Source organism: Eulemur rufifrons, chromosome 16 (assembly GCF_041146395.1).
Source record: "Eulemur rufifrons isolate Redbay chromosome 16, OSU_ERuf_1, whole genome shotgun sequence".
Taxonomy (NCBI): Eukaryota; Metazoa; Chordata; class Mammalia; order Primates; family Lemuridae; genus Eulemur; species Eulemur rufifrons.
The window spans coordinates 79,219,993-79,243,474 of record NC_090998.1 but is presented as its reverse complement, the minus strand read 5'-3'; the positions used below and the strand labels follow the sequence as shown (position 1 = coordinate 79,243,474).

At 38.7% G+C, this 23,482-nt stretch overlaps 1 protein-coding gene across 4 annotated transcripts in view; it reads left to right on the top strand.

Annotated features, from left to right (window-relative positions):
• IGF1 (insulin like growth factor 1) overlaps window positions 1–23,482 on the top strand; it is a 78,786-nt gene that overhangs the window by 47,645 nt on the left and 7,659 nt on the right. For 2 of the 4 annotated variants that reach the window (XM_069491587.1, XM_069491586.1), the window contains 2 exons: window positions 5,894–6,075; window positions 7,576–8,069. In XM_069491587.1, the coding sequence (XP_069347688.1) occupies window positions 5,894–6,075; window positions 7,576–7,833 (440 nt within the window). In that variant the 3' untranslated portion in view covers window positions 7,834–8,069. Of the gene's footprint in view, window positions 1–5,893; window positions 6,076–7,575; window positions 8,070–23,482 lie in introns of those variants that run through there. The other 2 variants (XM_069491588.1, XM_069491589.1) reach the window with 1 other exon arrangement.

The following is a 23,482-nucleotide window of genomic DNA, read 5'->3' as shown; positions in this document are numbered from 1 at the left end:
TGAGAGGTAGTGAGACCAGAAAACACTGGCAATTAAAAATTAACACAGGCCAAAAGTGAAATCAATGCCTAAATTTGATAGGTTTTCACGAAAAGCTTATGACATGCAGTTCATAGAAAAGAGAACATTTTCTCAGTGTTCACTTTTACAAATGCCAAAGGTCACTCTTACTTGGAAATATCCTTCCACAGAAAAGCAGAAATGTACAGGGTCCACTAGCAAAGTATAAGGCAAGCTATATATAGATAGATAGATAGATATTTTAGAAAAACTTTCAAAAACAATCCTAATTTCAAAATGTTTGATATCAGCTTTGATACTAACACTAATTCACTTAATTCCCCAATATGTATTTGAGTATGTGTGTGTACATACTTATGTTATTCCAAATGTATAAATATGTGGCCAGTTGACAGTAGTAAAAGCTTTTTTCCATAACTTTACTAAGCACATGATTACTCAATAATTTCATTAATTCAAGTGTGATTTCCATAGAAAATTTTTAAAAGGTAAAATACTAACTCTGAAAAGGATTTAAATTAAATGCAAATCCTATGAATTCAGGAAATATCAACCATTCATTGTATTACCTTTGGGGTCTGGGTAATAGTCTTACCACAATTTTCTTTATACTAGGAATTTATAAAAAGGAGTCTAGTTTTCTTTATAAAGCCATCAAATGTGTAGGAAAGATTGGGAAGTGATTTTCCCTTTTCCACAAATGAAAATAGCAATCAAAATGCTTAAAGACTACTTTAAGATTATTCACATCTTACACAATTTTCCTACCAGTATCCCACACAAAATTATGTCAGCTAAATGAATTTATATTAGATAAGGTGGCCCACAGAGCAATATTGCCCTAAGAAAATAATCATTATGAGTTATTCCAGATTTTCAATGTATCTAGAGGTCTGAAATAAATAATTGGTATAAAAATTAATTTTTCTGGCTTCTTCAGATAAGTGGCAGAATAATAAGAAAATTGGTTGTATAATCAATCTTTAGTTAATCAAAGTGCAGATTAGTTTCTTATTTGCTAATAATCTAATTGAAATTTTTCTAAAAATAGCCCTTAAAATCCAACTTGAATTGTCTTACCTTTTTTTCCTGCTTTTGAAAAAAAAATATTCATTTCAAAGCTTCTTACTGTTAGCAAATTTCTAGGGAATAGTTTTATTCCTTGGAAACCAAAAAGTAACACGTATATGTCTTCAGAACTAGATGTATTGCATTCTTCATTATTTGAACACTGATTCTTCAAATCAATGTCTCCCCTTTTCAATGATAGAGTTAAAATGTTAAAGTAGGGCCTTTATGTTATTCTCAGTAAGCAAGAAGGAAAGTTTCAAAGGAAATTAAAGTTGAGTAGTCAAGTATAGTATCACAGCTGCATATCCAGAAACCCATATGAAACATAAGCTTATGCAGCACCAATAGAGGTGGTACCATTTTTACCAGTGATGAATGACCAGAGCTTTTTGTTCTAGAAATGATGACCCCAGTTAAATCTCAGCATTACACATTTCCCTTCAGAGATGTAGGGGACCGAGTTGCTTGCATCCATGACAAAATGTGAGACTCAGCTAATTGGTGTGGTTTTGATGATGCCACAGTTCTGCCCAAAACCCTTGTAACTAGCAAGTTTGCCCTGAAGATTATTGAATTACTCCACTGACCATGGATTATTTAAAGGGAAGTGCTGTTATTATAGAAGCCAGCTGTTTAACCATTGGAATTCTGTTGGCCAACTTTCAAGATACAGCAGTGCATTGTGACTAAACATTATATCTACTCATAGGGAAGTCAAAGTCTAGGCTTGGTGGTGGCCAACTTGTCTGGTAAGAAATCTTTGGTCCACATGCTATGAAACCTCTGAAGCAAAACTACTGACAAAATAAATATATAAACATATAAATTTTCAAGGTCAAGGCTTTGTCAGCAAGAAAAATTCTGTGGAATGTTACACATTCCTTTTCACTCTAACAGTTGAGTGAGTACACAGACACTTTATAATGTCAATACAACAACTCCGGGATGGTACCTCATTGTAGAAGGGACTATCCCAGTCACTCATCGTTTTTTGTAGCATTGAGTGAGGACAATAAAAAATGTTTTGAGCATTTGGGGGAACTCAAGTGATAAGTAAAAAACTTTTACTTTTTAAGTTAGAAAATATTTTAATCTCTTTCTTGAAGACAATGGAAGTAGCTTCCAACCATACTGAATATTTGGCCTAGAATTTACTCTTTCATTTCTTCACTTGTCATAGAATCTTTAGAATAGAAATGACCACAGCAGTCATCCTCTGTGTGCAATACTGGGATCTGCCCCCAGGATCTCCGACAGGTGTTCACAAAGTCTTCACTTAACTGCTTCCAGCAGTGGGAAGTTCATTACTTTTCAATGAAGTCTTTAACACTTGTAAGTTCCAAATGTTTAAAATATCTTCTTATATTAAGCCAATATTTGTTTTCTAGTCACCCACTAATTCTGATTCTGCCCACTGGAGCGGAATTACACAGTGCCTAATGAGGAGTTTCTAAAGGCAAGGATGGAACAATTTGTTCCATCTCATTTAAAAATTAGTCAAAATGATACAAACTATAATTTAGAAGTCATTAAAAATACCTATTTTTTCTCAAATAAGAAAATCTCAAATGCTGGAGCAAATTGTTTTCTTGCATTTCTGATCAATCACATTGTATCAGGCTTCTAGCTTTAGATTCTTAGTAAAGGAAGCAAATACCTTTACTGCGGTTCTGGAAAAAGAAACAATATATAGTATTTGAAGATACAGGACAAAACTATGACCCTCAATTATGGTCTCTCAACTGGTGAGAAATGATGATTGTTAAATATCTTGATGTAGAACCAGAAATCAAGCCTTACAGGACACTTCAAAGGATGAATTAAACTTTAAAAGGCAAGAGGTAAACACTTGTTATATTCATATATTCCCAATTAAGTATAATGAGTCCATTTGTAGACAAAGGAAAACATCTCTCCATGATTGTGGTAGCTAGAGAGAACTGGCAGTTATGTCTAAGGCAAAATCTAAGTCTGTATACTGTGCTTTCAAAGAAACAGATATAGACATAAATAAACTTTCTTTATGGAACATTATAGAAAAGTCCTAAAATTCTCTGTTCCTAAATCCATCAGTCTGTAGACTAAAAAGCATAGCTATTTTATAGACTGAGCCATGTCCAACTCTGAGCTTATTTAAGAGAGATGATAAACCAGATGCCTGGTGTGTGCTGTTATTTTTTGCTGTGATGATGATTACTTTCTATTTTAAAAGAGGAAATAAACCTGTGGTGAGTTTCATGGCTGTTGGCAGTCGTCAAGAAGGGAATATGAAATTTGTAGACATGTTCTTTGCCATCTCAGGATGAAAGTTGGTGTCTGCCTCCTGCAGCAGGCAAGGAGCTCAAGTATCTATGGGATCTCAGAAGCAGGATTAAGATAGAAGTGCTTAAAATGGAAATGCTTAATAGGTCCTGGAATCCCAAAGCCTACCCCTTTCTGTCTTCAATCAATAAGCATGAATTTTGAAATCGGTTGTTTCTGAGTTAGCTAAGTTTGAAAGTTTCTGGAACAACTCCTACGAGCCTACCCCCAGACATCAAATTACCATTTCATAATCAACACATGAATCGCATTATGTCCCATTAAGAAATTTATAGTTTCAACAGAGAACAATCATTACCTGCGGTCGACTACAGGGACAGTTATCACAAAACAGGCCAAGTCACCTTCTCCTTCCTTCCCACCCCAAGAGAAAAAACAAAGGGTATCAGCTACACTTTACTGGCTAGCCACTTAGCAAAAACTATGTAGAAGTCCTTTGTGGATTACAAAGAACCATGTAAGCCCATTTGTGTCTTTCCTCTAATTTATAGTTCCAGGAAAAATTATAAAAACAAAAAAACAAAAAACATTGTTTACATTGCTCAGGGGACCAGCTGAGTCTTGGCTCACCAGGGCCGGGTCCCTCCCAAGCCTCACATCCATGAGGAGCCCACAGGGTTTGCTCCGAGAGAGAAGCAGACCCCGCCCAGAGAGACCACAAATGAACCCTGTCCTGTCGGAGTTACTACCTCCAGCTGCCCTAAGAATGACAATAAACCTGCATTACAGGAGGAGGCAGCCACCCAGCTCCTGTGCCAAGCATCAGGAAAACATTTGGGCTCTTAGAGGATGCCATGAACGGTTGGCCCTTCCAGCAGTGAGGCGGCCAAGCTAGTTTGGTAGCAGGCCATTACCATGGGCCTCATCTCCCCCAGTGAAGGAGTTCAAAATACTTGAGGATTTTGACTTTCAAAACCCCATCTTTAAGGATGGTGTCATTATTACGCAAACGCAAGACTTTTTATTTAAAATGTAATGCTTTCTTCAGTCAGGAATTAAGATTGAGTATGTGTCAGATTGATTAATTGGATTCTTCTAGATCAGTGGTTTACAAATTTTCTTCCACAAATCCTGGATGTCAGTAGAGAAGACCCAGGCCCCCCACCTTCCAAAGGAGATAAGGGAAGAGATGAGAAGCCCAAGATCCAGGCCTTCCGCCCTTGCCTGAGCTGGAGCAGATTCACTTTGGCCATTTCATACACTGGTGCATATATAAAATTTGGTTTAACAAAAGGCCTACTATGACAAAAAGTTTACAAATAACTCATGTACATTTTAAGTTCCATGTAAGCTTGTTTTGTCCTCTCTTTTAATTCTAGAGCCAGGAAAAGGGTGCCCAACCCAAACCAAAACAAAATCAAACTAAAACAAAACCCACTTGCCAAGGTAAAGAGGTCTAATTGATTTGTAAATATCAAAATAAATGTTCTTCATGATGTTCCCTCTGGGCAATCAGAATCACATGAAAGGTGGACATTTAGTTCATTGTCTCAGTCTGGTAGTTATTCTATAAAAAACAGAGTTGATTGTTCTGGTCTCCTGGGTTGATGGGAGAGGGAGTCCTATCAGATTGGTATTGTTATCAGTTTCAAGTTCTAAGGTTTTGATGTGCAGTCAATGGTGACACTGCTTCTCTGTAGATCATTTAAGTCCCTGGAAAGGGGCTTACTCAGAGGAAGCAAACCAATATTTATTTAGGGCTGTGCCAAGCATTATTCATACATTATCTCATTTAATCCTCAAAAAATTCTTACAAGGAAGATATTATTAACTCCATTATAGAAATGGGCAAACTGAGGCCCAGACAGCTTAAGTGACTTGTCCAGGGGTCATTTAACAGGTATCCTGTGCTCAATGAGGCACTTGGGCTTTGTACCAAGTAGGTCTGAGTTTGAATCTTGACTCCACAACTTGCTGCAAAAATGACCTTGAGCAAGTCATTCCCAACCCCAAGTCTTAGTTTTCACATCAGTACAATGAGGAGCCCTGTCCAGACTTAAACCTCTTTGTTGTTCAACCTGACTTTGCAGTCAAGCAAAAAAGCAAACATATGAATTGTCCTGCATATAAAAACTATGCAGCTTTGCTAAAGAGATTAAGGAAACAGTACATGATCTTCTTTTAATTAATATTACTAGCATCCTCCTAAGTAGGCCAATATATAATGAAAGACTAGAATTGGGCATAGACAAGATCCTTGACAGAAAATTGCCAAAAACTTAGGGAGAATTAACACAAATAGTGTGGTGAGTGAGTTAGTGCTAACAAACCTGGCACAGACTACAGGAGACATACTAGAATCCAGAAGGATCCATGGGATCAGGAATTACTGGGGAAGCTTCAAGTAGAGGTTGAGACATTGGAGAATGTGTAGGTTGGCTAGATGTGGGGAGAGGAGAGGCATCGGGAGCTGGGTGGAAGCCTGTGAAGATAACAGATTCCCCCTGTAACATGAGGCCACTCTGCTTGCTTTGTACAGACAAGCCCACAGGGTATGGCTCCAGCAGTCGGAGGGCGCCTCAGACAGGCATCGTGGACGAGTGCTGCTTCCGGAGCTGTGATCTGAGGAGGCTGGAGATGTACTGTGCACCCCTCAAGCCTGCCAAGTCAGCCCGTTCTGTCCGTGCCCAGCGCCACACCGACATGCCCAAGACTCAGAAGGTAAAGCTCACCCGGGCAGGATCTGGCCATCCTCAGGTGATGTCTGCCTTATACATGTGGGTGGGCCAAACAGAAATCCTACCCCATAGCCTCCTGGCTTACAGGGCAGAAAACCTCCCTTCCCACCAAAGGGATGGATTTGATGCCCATCTCTTTGGTCACTCTGCATCGCAAATTTCCCCTCCCACTGCTCTGGATTATCTGAGCATTGGAAGACTGTGGAAAACAAGTGACTAAATAAACATAGGCTTTGGTATCAGACAAAACTGAAATCCTAGCGTCCCCACTCACCAGCTGAAAGCCCTTGGCCAAATAGCATAAACTACCCAAACCTCAGTTTCATCAGTATAATTGGGATAATGGCAATATCTATCACATTAGGTCATTGCCAAAATTAAGAACACTAATGCACATACTTTAAGATGCTTTTCACATGCCTGCACAAAGTAACTGTTGGACCAATGATAATGGGTGTCAAAATTGTAATTAATAACAGAGCATGTAACCTTTCAAGTTCTGGGATTCTACAACTGTGCAAAGAAAAAAATGACTCTAATGGAAACTATTCAAAATTCACATTCAGTGCAAGCATAATTAAAGAAAAAAATGAAAAATAGAAATTTCTGTTTAGCTGCAAGAACACCTAGAAATTTCTAGTGATTAAAATTTGCAGGCATCTTTTTCCAAGAGCTAGACCATAAACAAACCTTAGAGGTACCATCTGTGCCATCAGAAGTATATAAAACATCTGGTGCACATTTAGTCACTTCATAGATTTTTGTTGAATGAGTGAATGAATGAACAAATGAATATAAGGGATTGACTAAAATTTTAGTCTTTAAGTAGAAAGAAAGAGAACTAAGGAAATAGTGAAGGAGGAAAAAGAAAGTGAGAAAGATGAGTAAGGAAAGAAAAAGCTCTCATTCAGGTCTTCTTGGGGACTCTGTTGAAAAATAAATGCCAACGTGTGGTTTTAATCCTTGGAGCTAACATTGTGCAGAAGGTACTAGATGAGAGACCAAGAAGTTCAGAATGACACCTTTGTTGCTTCCTGGTCCTAAACTGCAACTGAGGCTGGAGGGGGACTGTGAAGGCTTAGCAGAGATGTGACCCAGGGTGCCACCCCTAGGGAGAAAAAGGGACTGGGCAGGACCCAGTGCACACAGAACACAATAGCCAATGGTAAGTCAGGGAGCAAAGACCACAGAAGAAACCTGGCAGGAATGTATGCTTGAGGGGGTGAAGGCAGGTTCATTCTTTCTTTTTTTTCAGGAGACCCAGTGCCTCTCAGTTTTTTGCTGGGAAGGGGGCAGGTGCCAGGAGCACCAAGGTTCTACAATGATGGCTCTTGTGACTGAGGTATAGAGCTCTCTCCAGCATCAATGCTGTCTCCTGCATCATAGGAAGCCCAGGCATTCTGGGCTGACACAAAGGCTCTGTCTTCAGGGACACCGCAGGAGCTACCTGTTCTCAGTGTGATTATTTTTGTGATGTTTACAGTACCAGCCCCCATCTACCAACAAGAACGTGAAGTCTAAGAGGAGAAGGAAAGGTGGGCCAAAGAAATGCCCAGGAGGGGAACAGAGGGAGGGGACAGAACAAGTCAGCAGATCAGAGCAAAGAAGAAAGAGCAGAGGAGAGAGATTGGAACTAGAAATGCTGAACACAGATGCAAAAAAGAAAAATGGAGGAGAGGAGAACTCGGCAGACAGAGGCAAAGATGATGAGAGAGGAACAGAGAGCATGAAAGAAAAGTAGGAAATGTGATAGAGGCCTGCTGGAGCTAGACAAAGATGTGATGGAAATAGAAGTAACCTGTTACAGGAATGTGGCTAAGAAATGTGGAGAAAATGGAAAAGAAAAATGTAATGCCCAAGAAAGCCCAAAGAAAGACAGTGGCAAGAATGGAAAAAAAAAAAAAATTAAAGAAGCAGTAAATAAGATATACCATTCCCTACGCCCCAAAAAAACAATTAAAAAGAGTAATTTAGATATTTAGAGAAAAATCAAGACTTTTATATGCATTTTTAAATTTTGTATTAATCTATTATAGAAGAATTGCCTATGTCAATATGTATTCAGAGTTAAATATTAGCCCAAAATTCTCAGCAAGACTGAATTGTGTCATACAAGTTCCCAGATTCCATTTCCTGCTATCACTGGAGGCTGCATTTCCTAGTCAAGTCCAGGGTTCATGCCAAAGGGCATCAAGTATTTGCCTAAAAGGCCTATGAGGCGTATGAGGTAACTTTAAGAGGAGATTGCTGAACATTTTTTTTTTTTCCGCACTTTGGAATCAGATATAAAAGAGGTATCAGTTTGCTTAGGCTGCCATAACAAAGTACCATAGACTGGAAGGTGTAAACCACAGAAATTTATTTTCTCACCCTTCTGGAGGTTGAAAGCCCAAAGTCAAGGTATCAGCCATTCTGAGGGCCTTAAAGAGGGAGGCCTATCCCAGGCCTCTCTCCTTGGCTTAAAATGGGCTCCTTCCTCTTCTCCCTGTGTCTTTAGGTGTCTTCCCTCCATACATGTCTGTGTCTAAATACCCTCTTTGTATTATATAAGGACACCAGTCAGATTGGATTAGGGCCCACCCTATTCACCTCACTTTAATTTAATTACCTTTGTAAAGACCCTATCTCCAAACACAGTCATATTTTGAGGTACTGGAGGTTAAAACTTCAACATTTGAATTTGAGGAGAGGGGGACAAAATTCAGCCCTTAACAAGAGACTTCTGATGTCTGACTACTGCCTTTTGATTAGATCTCCTAGAAAACTCTTCTCTACCCCACCCCTCACACATAAGTCTAGATTTTTAAATCTAAAATCCTATGAATTTGTGCTCCATGAAAACCCTAGGACTATGTCATGTTAGAACTGAAAGAGGCCTCAGAAATCATTTGGTTCAATCCCTTCATTTTAAAGATAAGAGATCCAGAAATGGATAAAGACATGATTGGGTTCTAAGCTGCTTTCCTTCTGGCCAGTAGAAAACAGCACACAATCAATGTGAGTCAACTAAGAAAGAATTCCAAAAGGAAAAGAGGGGACAGAAATGGCCACATGAAGTCTCCCACTAATTTTTTTCCACCTGAAGGAAGGGAGTGAATGAGAGCAAGAGTGCTGGATTTCCCTGAGGGTAAAGAAAAGCTAAACAGAATCACAGAATTCAGGTCTTGGAGATCTTCTCATTCTGTTCTCTTTGTTTAATCAGTAGAATTAGGGTGTTCATAGATAATAAAGCAAAAAGTCTCAGGATCCTCCAAATTGCGAGTTATAAGAACTGAGAGAGGGTGCAAGAGAGAAGTGCTCAGCCAAACAAATGATGACACTTGGGAGTAAGAAGATGATTAAATTAAGAGATGAAGTATTTCATCCAAGTAGCCTGCTTTGAAAATGCCATGGTATAAAGGAACTTCTTTTTTTTCTGGTCCTTTGTGCCCCTGCCATGCTTTCTACTCCAGGATTACCCTTCCTCCATGTTTACTGAAAACCCAGGATCACTTGAATGTGATGGAGATTCTCAAGGCTCAATCTAGGAGAAAAATGTTCAATCAGAAGAAGCATGCCAAAGCCTCAGATGTGAACTAAGCCACTGTTGCTGTGATTGCATAGATCTTGGCTTATCAGAGCAGACAAAAGCCAGGCTGCTGCCTGAGCCCATCGGGCCAGCACCTCATTCAGGCAATGCTAAGTTCTCCTGCTAAGAAGTCCATGCTTTGGGACCAGCCTCAGGCACAGATGAGTATCTACTTCAACCATCATCTTAGAGAATCCTGCAAACACAGAGGACCCTTCATGGGACCACAGTTCAAAATAATAATTAATATCCTATGGAAAGGTTTAGGTAAACTATAGTTATACCCAATCATAAACTACTTTCAAGAGGAACTAAGCCCTTTGTGAGGCTGAAGCAGGAGAATTGCTTGAGGGCCAGAAGTTTGAGACCAGCCTGGTCAACATAGTGAGACCCTGTCTCCACAAAAAAAAAAAAAAAAAAGAAAAATCAGCTGGTCACATGCCTGTAGTCCTAGTTACTTTGGAGGCTGAGGCAGGAGGATCACTTGAGCCCAGTAGTTTAAGGTTGCAGTGAGCTATAACCATGTCACTGCACTCCAGCCTAGGCAACAGAGTGATACCCTGTCTCTAAAAAAGAACTAAAGACAAAGAAATAGAAAGAAAATAAAATAAAACAGAAAGAAAGGAAAAATGAAAAGGAAAAAGGAAAAGGAAAAGGAAAGGAAAAGAAAGGGAGGAAGAAGGAAGGGAAGGAAGGAGGGGAAGAGAGAAGGAGGGAAGGAGAGAGGAAGGAAAAAGAAGAAACTAACCTTTCTAGTTAAAGAATGCTTAACTCTCAGACTATGTATTAAAACACCATACTTATTTTTGGAAAGAGTTTTATCAACTCTAAAGCAATTATCTTAAATGCCTACATGTGATTACCAAATAATATGAATCAAGAAAACAGGAAAAGTCTATTATTGTCTTTCTGTCTCTTCCTTTCTTGTATCAATATTCAAGTACCTAGTGATACATGGCATATAATGTTCACTGGATGGATGGATGGACAAATGAGTGCATAGGCTGATGAATAGTAGTAGAAATATAAACCATAAAAATAAGTTGTACTTATGAGATGAAATGATTCCTGTTACCCTACATAGGTTAGTGTGGCAAGTACAGAATGAAAAAGGAAAAGCAAAGGAGCTATGCTTGCACAGGTCTTGCACGTTTGGAATTTCCTTCTGTAGCCTAAATTGAAATTGTTCAAGGACCTACTGCTATAGGCAGAAACTAAGTACTTTATAGTCAATGTTGTATACCTGTTACTTCCCTTAATGTTTTCTTAAAGTAGGCAGACTATTAATCATCATTTAAAATTCTAATGTTTCAACTTCAACTGTTTATTAGGGCAAATTGAAGATTATGTGTAAAACTAATTGGAATTTGTATATAATCATGATACTGAAATAAAAATGGTGAAAAATATTTTTTATTGAGCATCTGCAATGTGCAAACTTCCATACTAGGCACAAAGGAGAGTTATAAGCATTGGAGAGGTTAAAATATAGTCATCAGGAGTACAGAATGTAGAGTCAAGTTGTCTGGGTTCAAATTCTGATTCTCTCACTTACTAGCTTTGTGGCCTTGGGCAAATCATGTCACTTATATGTGCCTCAGTTTCCTGATCTGTCAAATGGGGGTAACACTTGAATCTAGCTCACAGAATTATTGTGAGGGTTTATTGATATATACACAAATATACATATTATAGTGTATATAATGGTACCTGACACATGGTAAGCACTACTAAAGTTTTAGTTAATATTATTTCACTACTTCTGAAAATTAGAGCCATATGAAAAAATAAGTTAGTATCCTGAAGTGGAAGTCAGTCTCATATCATCAAAAACTTCAAGCTCAAGCTTGCCAACACTTTTCTGTAATGTGGTAGTAGAGTTTCAAGCATGTGATAGGAGAAGAAGAGAACTCAATGACCTAAGACCTCTTCCAACCCAGAAAACCCCTGGTTCTATAAATATTTTCCACTTAAATGGTAGCTCAGTTCTCCCACGTGAAGAACAGTTAACTTTTATTGCAGGGTCACACAATGAACTTTCAGAAAACCACCATTTTTCTCAACTAGTTAAAATCAAATATAATACGTGTTTTCATTTCATGGTGCCTGGGGAAAATTTAATTGTAGCATGAACTCTAGTTCTTGCTATTTTTAAGCAAAATTGCCAAAATAAATAGAAATGTGGGATATTTCCAGGCTCATACAGCTTCCGGGACACTTCAGTTTCTAGGGCTGCCGATGCAGTGCTTTTCACAAGCATTTGATCTTCTCTCAACATCTCTCGAAAACAAACAAAACCTCATACAGCTTCTAATGTGTATACTGTTAGGATGTAAGGGTGGAAAAGGAGGCAAAGAAATGAGCTCCCAAAGACCAATTCCCCTTCTCTCTTCTCCATCCCCTGACCACCCTCCTCCCACTAGAGGAAAACAATGTTTTCTTAGGTGATAAATTTTGCAATTTCTCAAGTACATTAGCATTCATGGGGGAAGATGAGGTTTATTCTCTTTACTTGGCAATGTGAAGGAAATAGGGCTTTTTACAATATTTACTATACAACATGGAGTTGATTTTTAATCCAGGGGCAAAGTTGATAGACTCAAGATAAAGTGGAAGACTTTGGTAGCAATGAGAAAATTAATAGTTTTAGATGCGGCAGAATCCCCTTTTATGAGGTTTGGAATAACCACTATGGAATTCTCAGCTTGGAAGCTCACCTTAATACTTAAAGCTCAGTTACTGATTCATTTGACTGAAGCAAGACAGGTCTACTTTTAAAGGAGTAGCTGAGGTTAGCAAAATCCTTCAGGGGCTAAATCAAAAATCACCTTTTCCATCCTCAAGGGCCTAACTAAGATCAGAACTTTTCCCTGATGCTCACATATTTGGGGTCTTTCTTTAATTGTACTCCTTAATGGCTTTAGTGCTACTCCACTTTTATGCAGCAACCAAAAGAGATGATTTATAAATATAAACTTATGTTTAAACTCCAGAAGACAGAAATGGAAATCAAGAACAGCAGGGAAATGATGAGAGACATTGGATAATAGGTCTATGAGTCCATGTCTGATACTTCTACAGAGCCCCTAAGAAAGTTCTTAACACACCAGGAACTCAATTATAGATTTGATGGGCTATTGGTAGATGAGTAGCAGCAGCCAGAAAACGTTTTTGAAAATTCTCTATTTTATTAACTAATATGGTTATAGTTTTAAGAACAATTGGTCAAGAAACTAACTCTTAAAAAAGGAGAAGTTCAATGATTAGAATTTTTTTTTAATTTCAGAATATTATAGGGGTGAAAACATTTTGGTTACATAATTTGCTTTTGTATAGTTTGAGTCGAAGTTGTAAGTGTGCCCATCACCCAGAGAGTGTGCATTGTACCTGTTAGGTGTGAATTTACCCATCCTCTCCTTTCCCCTCCCACCTGCTTGATTTCCATTGAGTTTTACTTCCACATGTTCACATAAATGTTGATCAATTAGGTCCAATTTAGTACTGAGTACATGTGGTGTTTTTTTTTTTTTTTTTTTTTTTCCATTTTTGCAATACTTCACTTAGCAGAATGGGCTCCAACTCTATCCAGGATAATACAATAGGTGCTAGATCACCATTGTTTTTGTTGTTGACTAGAACTCCATGATATACATATACCAACTTTTATTAATCCACTCATGTATTGATGGACACTTGCCCATCTTTGCAATTGTGAATTGTGCTGCTGTAAATATTCAAGTGCAAGTGTCTTTTTTATAAAATGTCTCTTTTTCCTCTGGGTGAATATCCAATAGTCAGATTGCTGGATCAAATGGTAGGTCTACTTTTAGTTCTTTGAGGTGTCTCCATGCTACTTTCCACAAAGGTTGTACTAATTTGCAGTTCCACCAACAGTGTATAAATGTTCCTATCCCTCCGTGTCCACTCCAGCATCTGTTGTTTGGGACTTTTTGATAAGTGCCATTCTCATTGGAGTTAGGTGATATCTCATTGTGTTTTTGATTTACATTTCCCTGATAATTAGAAACATTGAGTATTTTTTCATGTTTCTTGGCCTTTAGTCTTCATTTGAAGACTATCTTCATTTGAAAATTTTCTGTTCATGTCTTTTGCCCACTTTTTAATGGGGTTGTTTGATTTTTTTTCTTGCTGAGTTGCTTGAGTTCTTTGTGTATTCTTTTTATCAGCCCTTTATCGGATGTATAGCATGAAAATATTTCCCCTCATTCTGTAGGCTGTCTATTTACTCTATTGGTTGTTTCCTTGGCTGTGCAGAAGTGTTTTAATTTTATCAGGTGCCATTTATTTATTTTTGTTGGTTCTGTGATTGCTTTTAGGGTCTTCTTCATAAGTTCATTGCCTAGGCTGATATCTGAGGAGATTTTCCAACATTTTCTTCTAGAATTATTATATTTATAGTTTCAAGCCTTAGGTTTAAGTCTGTTATCCATCATGAATTAATTTTTGTCAGTGGCGAGAGGGGTGGATCCTGTTTCAGTTTTCTATGAGTGGCTATCCAATTTTCCCAGCACCATTTATTGGATAGAGATTCTTTTTTTTTTTTTTTTGTTGAGACAGAGTCTCACTTTGTTGCCCAGGCTAGAGTGAGTGCCGTGGCGTCAGCTTAACTCACAGCAACCTCAGACTCCTCGGCTTAAGCGATCCTACTGCCTCAGCCTCCCCAGTAGCTGGGACTACAGGCATGCGCCACTATGCCCGGCTAATTTTTTCTATATAGATTTTTTTTAGTTGTCCATATAATTTCTTTCTATTTTTAGTAGAGACGGGGTCTCGCTCTTGCTCAGGCTGGTCTCGAACTCCTGACCTCGAGCGATCCACCCGCCTCGGCCTCCCAGAGTGCTAGGATTACAGGCGTGAGCCACCGCACCCGGCCGGATAGAGATTCTTTTCCCAAGTGTATGTTTTTGTCTGCTTTGTCAAAGATCGGATGGCAGTATGAGGATAGTTTTATACCTGGGTTCTGTGTTCTGATCATCCATTGCTCTGTGTCTGTGTTCTTGTGCCAGTACCATGCTGTTTTGGTTAATATAGCCTTGTAATATAGCTTGAAGTCTGGTAAATTGATGCCTCCCAATTTGTTCTTTTTGCTTAAGGTTGTTTTGGCTATACTGGGTCTTTTATGGTTCCATGCAAAGTACAGAATTATTTTTTCTAGATCTGCAAAAAATGACATTGGTATTTTGATGGGGATTACATTGATTCTGTAAATCACTTTGTGTAGTATAGACATTTTAACAATGTTGATTCTGCCAATCTATAAGCATGATATGTTTTTCCATTTGTTTACATCCCCTGTGATTTCCTTCCTCAGTGTTTCCTAGTTCTCCCTGTAGAGGTCTTTCGCCTCCTTGGTTAAATATATTCCTAGGTATTTTATTTTCTTTGTTGCTATTGTGAAAGGTATTGAGTCTTTGATTTGATTCTCAGCTTGACTGTTATTGGTGTATAAGAATGCTACTGATTTGTGTACACTGATTTTGTAACCTGAGACTTTGCTGAATTTATGTATCAATTCCAGGAGTCTCTTGGCAGAATCTTTGGGGTTTTCTAGATATAAGACCATGTCATTCAGCAAAGAGCAATAGTTTGACCTCTTCTTTCCCCATTTACATACCTTTGATTTCCTTCTCTTGCCTGATTTCTCTGGCTAGGACTTCCAGCACTACGTTGAATAGAAGTGATGACAGTGGGCAACCTTGTCTGGTTCCAGTTCTAAGGAAGAATGCTCTAAATTTTTCCCAGTTCAGTATGATGTTGGCTTGTGTTTGCAGTATATGGCTTTTATAATATTGAGGTATGTTCCATCTGTGCCTATTTTGTTAAGAGTTCTTATCATAAAAGGATGCTGAATTTTGTCAAATGCTTTTTATGCATCTATTGAGAGGATCATATGGTCTTTGTTTTTGCTTCTATTTATGTGGTGAATCACATTTACAGATTTGCGTATGTTTAACCATGCTTGCCTCTCTGGGATGAAGCCTGCCTGGTCATGGTGGATTATTTTTTTGATGTGAAACTGAATTTGATTTGCTAGGATTTTATTGGAAATTTTTGCATCTATATTCCTAAGGGATATTGATCTGTAGTTTTCTTTTTTTGTTGTATCCTTTCCTGGCTTTGGTATCAAGGTGATATTGGCTTTGTAGAACGAGTTGGGGAGTTTTCCTTCCTTCTGTGTATGATATAACTTCTGCAGTGTAGGTACCAGTTCTTCTTTGTATGTCTGGTAAAATTTGGCTGTGAAACCATTTGGTCCAGGACTTATTTTTTGTTGGAGAATTATTTATTGCTGTTCCAATTTTATTACTTGATATTGTTCTGTTCAGGAATTCTATTTCTTCCTGATTGAGCCTAGGGAGGTTGTGTGTTTCCAAAAATTTGTCCATTTCCTCAATATTTTCAAGTTTATGTGCATTGAGATTTTTATAGTATTCTGGTTAGAAATATTAATACAAATGCTAAAGGTACATCCAACTAATTTTAATTCTAAATGTCCTTGGTAGTAATTTAGGATCTGTAATTACAGCAAACAGTTTTGAGGGGAAGGGAATTATTGTCTCTTCTTTACTTTGTACACGCATGTGTGTGTACATGTGTGTAGCTTTGTGTTCTAGAATTGTTGCACCCAGTAGGGATTTGGGGTAAATGATTTTATAAAATTATAGGTAATTACAGTTTTCTGGCTTTTCTTTCCAGATAAAAACTAATCATCATTGATAAAAAACTGAAGGAATCCTTTATCTTCTCAAAGGCCCCAGGGTTCTAGTCCTAAATTAAACATTATTCAGGAAATAAAGGGAACATTATTGGAGGAGCAGAAAGAAGTTGGTCTTCTTTCTACTGTATCTTCTAAGGAGCCAGGGACTTTAGCCACTGACCATCTGATCTACAGAGAGGTACTCTGTAGATCCCTTTCATCTGAAGATCTCACTAACTTTCCCATAGAACCAATTTGCAACTTTTGAAACTTCCAGATCTAATTCTTGACCCATTATGACTAAAAGTCAGTGCCTCCAGCCAATCTTCCTTCCATCATCCCCTGCCCCTACTTCCATTAAAGACTGGGATTATTGGCAAAAACTATTCAGTGCCTCTTTAACCACTTTCCCGTTTCTTAACCATAAACCTCTATTCACTCTGGCATATGCTTTCATTCCCATTGGTCAGATAAAAGAACATACATTTATTTGAGGAGGCACATACTGTTGTCACTCTGGAAAAAAAAAAATGTAGCAATGGGTTATACTAGTCTCCTTGGCATAGTCATAATTTCCACAAGAAGATGGGATGTTAAGAGCAAAACCTATGAAAAGCGGAGCATAATGGCAACTCTGGTCTGTGGTAAAATTGCTCCAAAGTTCCCAGTGAGAGACCAAGAAGTTTTACACCAAACCCAAACTGGCCAAATGGTCTAGGCTTCCAACCTGGGATACATGGCAAAACTTTCTACAAAATTCTGTGTAAAATGTATAAACATTCACATGGGGCTTTCTGTCCAGCCAATACCAAGAGGTTAAGTAATCAAAGACCAACTAGTTCTATCCTCTGGGAAAATATGATGTCCTATTTTCACAGTTTTAGATAACAATTATGGCAAGACAAAAATTCCAAAAGACTAGGAGCAAGACCATAGCAAGTTGAGGGTTGGGTAAAGATTCCTACTCAGTTGACAATTGTAGACTTGAGAATGTGCAGAATTTATGTCATGGTGCAAGTGTGTGGCATGCTTGAATAGCTCATGAGTCATTAGAAGACTAGTAGAAATAAAAAGTATAAATGAATCAATAAATGCATAGCATCATTATTGTTATTGTATCAGTATTGGTTCACCCAAGTCACTATTGAATGCTCTGGTTTGTCTCTCTGTAAATAATATCGGTTCCTTCTTCAAAAGCATGCGAGGATGGAGGTAGAGGTGCTTTTGGCACAAGCAACAAATCTGAGTTTTTTTAAACTGTATGCAGGCATGAATTATTCTTGCGCCATTTTCTGCCTTGGAATAGCTCTGGCTGGCACTCTACGTGTTTACTTTTATATGCTGAAGGCTCCCATCAACCTCCAACAGATGCAAATCACTTTAACTTGTCATAGTGTTATTTTGTTCATCCTAAAAGTTCAGGAAAGCCTTCCAAACTTCCAAAATTTCTCTCAATTCAATGAGGAGGAAAATTCAGAACACAGCCTTTAAATGTTCTGCCCAGATTTGTCACACATACAAGGAATGAGTGGAAGAGGGCAACACCCTTTCCTACTAACCCTGTGAACTCATCTTTATTGCACTGAAATGACACCAAGAGGTAAAAACCATGGGCCTCACATCTCCCAAGGACACTGTAATATAAATTACTGCATACACTAGTTTAAATAACTCTAGCTTAACCTGTACGTCAGATGAAACAATGGCATTTTGGAGGCTTAAGAGAAAAAGAATAATCAAATCCAGTTTTTAGGTAAGAATGTGCTGAATCTTTAGCACATATGAGTAAAATTGCTAGAATCTGGTGTTTCACTTTTTTAAATACCACACCATTTGAACCTTTCAGCAATTCCAAAATCAACTCCCTCTGGGAAAGATAGTGTGCTTAAACTTTTTAAAATTTAAAAATGTAACACAAACACAAACAGCTAATTGAACAAGCTGCCCATAAAATCAACAGTCTAAGCAGCCCTGAACTCTGAAGTATTTTACAACATCTTTCAAGACTATTAACAGCAACATAAATACCTCTTGCCAGCAAGAGAAAGTACCCTTTGGCATTTTCTTTCTTTCTTTCTTTTTTTTTTTCTTTTTTTTCCAAGCTTTTAAACCATCTTGGTAGAGATTTCTTACATCACAAGCAGAAATATTTGAGATAGAGTCAGGTGTGTCCTTTGAAGAGTAAGAAAGTTGTTAAATCAGGATAATCTTGGAATAATGATGGGACATATACAAGTTTCCTGATTCCTGGGCATTTCTAGTGATGCACCAGTCACTAGAAAAAAGAGCTATAAGTCTGTAATCCCAGCATTCAAGGGAGCTCTGAAACCCAGGTGGTTCCTATTCTTTCCCCACATTCAGCCAGAGAAAGGGCAGAAGCACTCTACATGGAAAGTGCTTTGAAAATAGTAACTATTTAAAAAATAATAATAATAGCTGATATTGATTAGGCACATGCACTGTGGTGAGGCCTATAGCAAATCACCCCATTTGATCTTCACCATAACCCTGTAGGGGAAGTACTATAATTATCCCTATTGTACAGATAGGAAAACTCACGCTGAGTATGGCTAAATGTCTTCCCAAAGTCTTGCTATAACAAGTGGCCAAATCAGAACCTAAACCCGAGATGGACTCCAGTGTGTCAACCACGCACTACACTATCTCCTTCATTTTTTAGTTGGTACCTACTATACCACAACCTGTCACTTGGAAGTTCTGCGATAGGAGGAAGCTCTGTGCTAATTTGTCCTTATAGAACACAGTAGGAAGTACGTAGCCATGAGATGCTTGCTGTTGACCTGAACACTATTCCATCCCTCCTACAGAAAATCTAAATCAATTTAATAAACATTTCTTGGTTTGCTACTTTGCTCAAAGCATCATGCTTAGGTCTGGGAAAGATAAAGAGGTAAAGGAAATATGTTACCTATCCTCAAGTAGCCTACCTTTCAGTGGAGAGATAAATGTGCAGAATTTACTCTGTAACACATCAATGCTCTTACGAAGGTAGACCCTGACAGCACACAAACCAGAACAGACTGATGTTGCTAACAATCAAGTTCACAAAATGGATCTAAATCAAGTGTCCTTGAAACATAGGCTCCCTTGCACACAACTATTCCCTATGCTGGGTAAATGCATAAGGGTTATCACATTCAGTTATAACATCACTGGAGGTAGGTGCTCTTACCCCACCCTTACATTTTACAAAGAGGAAACTGAGGAGAGAACAAGTAGTGATTGTCAAAGGTCACACAACTCCTGTGTGGAGGAGCTGGGATCTAAACCAGGTGTGTGAGCCCAGGTCCTCCTAAATGAGCAAGGCTTTTATGACTGGGAATGCTTGCAGGAAAGGAACTAGAAGAAGTAAGAGGAGCCCTGAGTAAACCGTCAGATCACAAGGTGAATCTGACCTCAAGTGAAGGAGGAAGGAAGAAAAGGTTGGGTGGACACATCCTAGACTGCCACATAGTCTAAGCGAAGTTCAGCAAAGCCAGCAAGGAGTCTTTCAGCCGATGCTGGCCAGTAAAAGAGTCCTGTGCTTCCCAGGAATGGGTGTGCCTTGGTGTCCCCACCACACTCAGTCATTGGCATGTGGGAAGGGCCTGCCCTGGGCCAATCCACCAACACGAAAGAAGAGGGTCATATTGGGGAAAAAAGGACATTCCCCCCATAGCCACATAAAAGGTGATATGAGGTTTCTAGAAAAAAACTTGAGGCTGGGCAGAACAACATTGTGTCCAGTAAGTACATACCTCTCACTCTTTCTTAAAGAGGCAGCCACATCAACAAGGAACACAGGTCTCTTGAAACGTGCACCTTGTCCTTTAGTTGTAAAGTCACATCCCAAAGCACTGAATAGATCTCATGACACTCAGTTTTCGTGGCTCCCAGAGATAAAAGGCTGACCCACCCACCTCTCCCGGAATTTGAACTTGTGATTCCCTGAAGTAAAGAGATATCCAGGTTGATACCGAGACATCTAAATCGTCCTCTGTAATTTCACATATGCCCAGGCCAAGCCAGCAAAATTGCAAAAGCACATCCTTTTCAACAGGTAAAGAACTGATATCTGGACCATCTCTCCAATCATCCACTGCTCTTTCTTTCCCATTTTACCCTTTCTGCGAGAAGGTCAATGCTGAGTTAGTACTTTATGTATGCTGTACAATAGGCTGCTAATATTCCATGCTGGATGATATTTTCCCAGTATTTTTTATAGGGTGCCAGGCTTTTCTTAGACTTTATGTTATACAATACTTAGCTTGTTTGGAGTGGGTGGAGATGGAAACATAGTCTATTGAAAACATCATTGCCTCCTCCCTGAAATTTAAAGAAACTATTATATTATCATCCTTCTTTTAGATTCTATCTCGCAGGCAAAATCTCGTAAAGATAGGCAGGGAGAAAAGAAGGGGTTATAATATCCAGGGAGTTAGCTTTTGTTAGCTGAATACTGTGCACTAGACCACAATAAATAACCATGACAAATAGGGCCAGGTCCCACTTGTGGTAAGGGAGAGCACCCACCCTCCTAGTTAACAGTGTTCTGCCCCAGGGCACTGCCTTACCCTCTAAACCAGCATCATCTACCGCCCTGGGATCACAGGCAGCTCATCAACTATTGCTATTGGAAAGAGATTTGAACTCTGAGGCACCAGATGTTGTTTTATCTCTTGGGGAAGCAAGATAGCAGAGTGGCTAACTGGGAAGCTCTAGAGTCAGAAGGAACTGGTGCAAATCCCAACCACTGTCACATACATCATCACTGTAAGAAATTAGGCAAGTGTTCACCCTTTCCAAGCTTCAGAGTCCTTAAAGGTAAAGTGATCACAATGTCAGTGCTCATCTCAGAGAGAATTATGATAACTAAATAAAAGAATATATGCAATTAACCTGCATGATATAATACGTAGCACATAATAAATGTTCGAGCAAGGGGAACTGTGGTTATTTCAGACCTAGGTCTATCAGTTTGTTCCTATATGACCTCAGGCATGTTACTAAATCTTAGGGAGCCTCAGCTTATAAATGGGACTAATATAAATTATGTCAATTCACCTTACAAGGTGATTGTGAGGGTTCAGTGAGATTATTCTGTAAACTGTAAAGCTTCTACAAATGTTAAGCAAGATTATTATTATTGCTATTATTAATATTAGTCCTCAGTTATTTTCTTAATTGAAAAGTTTGTGGATAGCTTTCCAGAGGAAAGCTCAGAGCTGGGATAAGAGCCAGAAGAAACAAGAGAATGTGAATGGCCTCTTCAGGGGCTCTTCTAGCTTCCTAAATATCTGTGTATGTACACAATGTGTAATAACATATATCACAAATTAAGCCCTTCTCAAACTTAATTTCTAATGAGTTTGTTAATCCTTCCTTCAGAAGGATAAATTTCTTTAGTCAACCCCAGTGAGCTGAAGGATTGACTTTTTTTTTTTAATGGTCTTACCTTCCCTGGTGTCAATAGGAAACAGTATTTACTCACTACTGTTTTCCTTTCAAAAATCTGTCTAGTTGTATACTAGAAACAGTTTCAGCTGGTTTGTTTGTCTTGGACAAACTGTTGAAATGAAAAGTTTTTGCTTGGCTGAATGTGGGACAGTTTCATAACCCTTCAAGAAGTGCACTGAAGGTGGGTGCCAGCTCCAGCAATGGTTGCTTCTAATGTGCCTCCACTTGCCGCCCATTGTCAAGGGTGGCCAGTGTAATTAAGTTAAGACAATGAGCAAAGCAACAGATGCAACTGAGACTGAGTCCCTGAGTGCTTTTGTTTTGTCACTGTCATTGTCTGCAACAAAGAAGTCACATGTGAGAGCCTGGGAAGATAGCCAAATGCAAACCAGACGACATCCCAGCTGGTTTGAATGGCCTCCACCGTACGCGTGTGTGCATGGGAACCATGCTACTTGGAGCAGCATCTGCTTTACTCAAGTTAGTTTCAGCCCATGGCTTTGCTGTGATGCTGAGACAGACCCAGAAGAAATAGACCAGAGGATCCCTCTGCTCAGACTTCTCACTTTATACCTTCTGCTTTGCGGGAAAAGCAAAAGAATCTCTCGGCTGGGGACAAAAGATAAGATCTGTATGGATGGCCAATTTAACTTTAATTCTTTTTGCTACAGCCACCATTAATTTGAAGAGCGAAGCATAAAAGATACTTTACTATTTTCTTCTGGAAATTTGGAATTAACTTGAACTTGAGAGGAAGAATAGAGATTAAACACTTCATGAGACTTTCTTTTACCAATTCATTCTTGAGCCTTTTCTTAGTTTGGGCATTGCAGATTCTTATAAATCTTCCTTTTTAAAAGCTGGTATGCCTCTTAAACAGAAAAAAAGGTAAAATTCAAATTATTGTGTTTCTCTACCTGTCAGTTAATTTGATTACCAGTTTGGCAATATCCTTAATAATTACTATTATGGGGGCTTTGATGAACCACATTCTATTAACAGGGCTGACTGAGAATTGAACAGAATTTTTCCAAGAGTTTGAGAACATTAGTGATACTACTCTGTGGCCCCATATGTCTTTCCTTTGTTTTTCTAGGGAACTCCTATAAGAAAGCAGCATAAGATGTAAGACTAGGAACACAAATTTACTGGTAGCTTAATGGTAGATGCTTTGCACCACAACAAATGCATGCTAAGTGAACTTGTATGGTATTTGAGGAAAACATGCCAAGATTTTAAACAGATGGCATTTCAAGCTATTCTATACAAATGCGCAGTTTCTTCCCACCAGCTTTCTTTATACTGGCCACTGAGCTCACTATTTTAATAAATGTTTTTACAAAATGGTGCCATCTTTCTTCTATTCAGTCAGTACAGGATATTGACCATCAATTCACAAAGTGCTAGCGAGCTTTCACGAAGGACTTGGTGATAACATTAAAGTTCCAAGTAGAGCCGAAAAACATGTGTGAGAAAAACTGCCAAAATCCCTGTGGGCCTTAGCCAATGGGTATTATTTCCAAGGAGTGGTAGCTGACTTTCCCCAGTCTCAATATTAAAACCTCTCACCCTCTCCAGATCTCAGGTCTGAGTGGCCTCTAAGGTGCCTTAGCTCCTAACAAATGTTGTGATTGGGTGGGCGTTCGT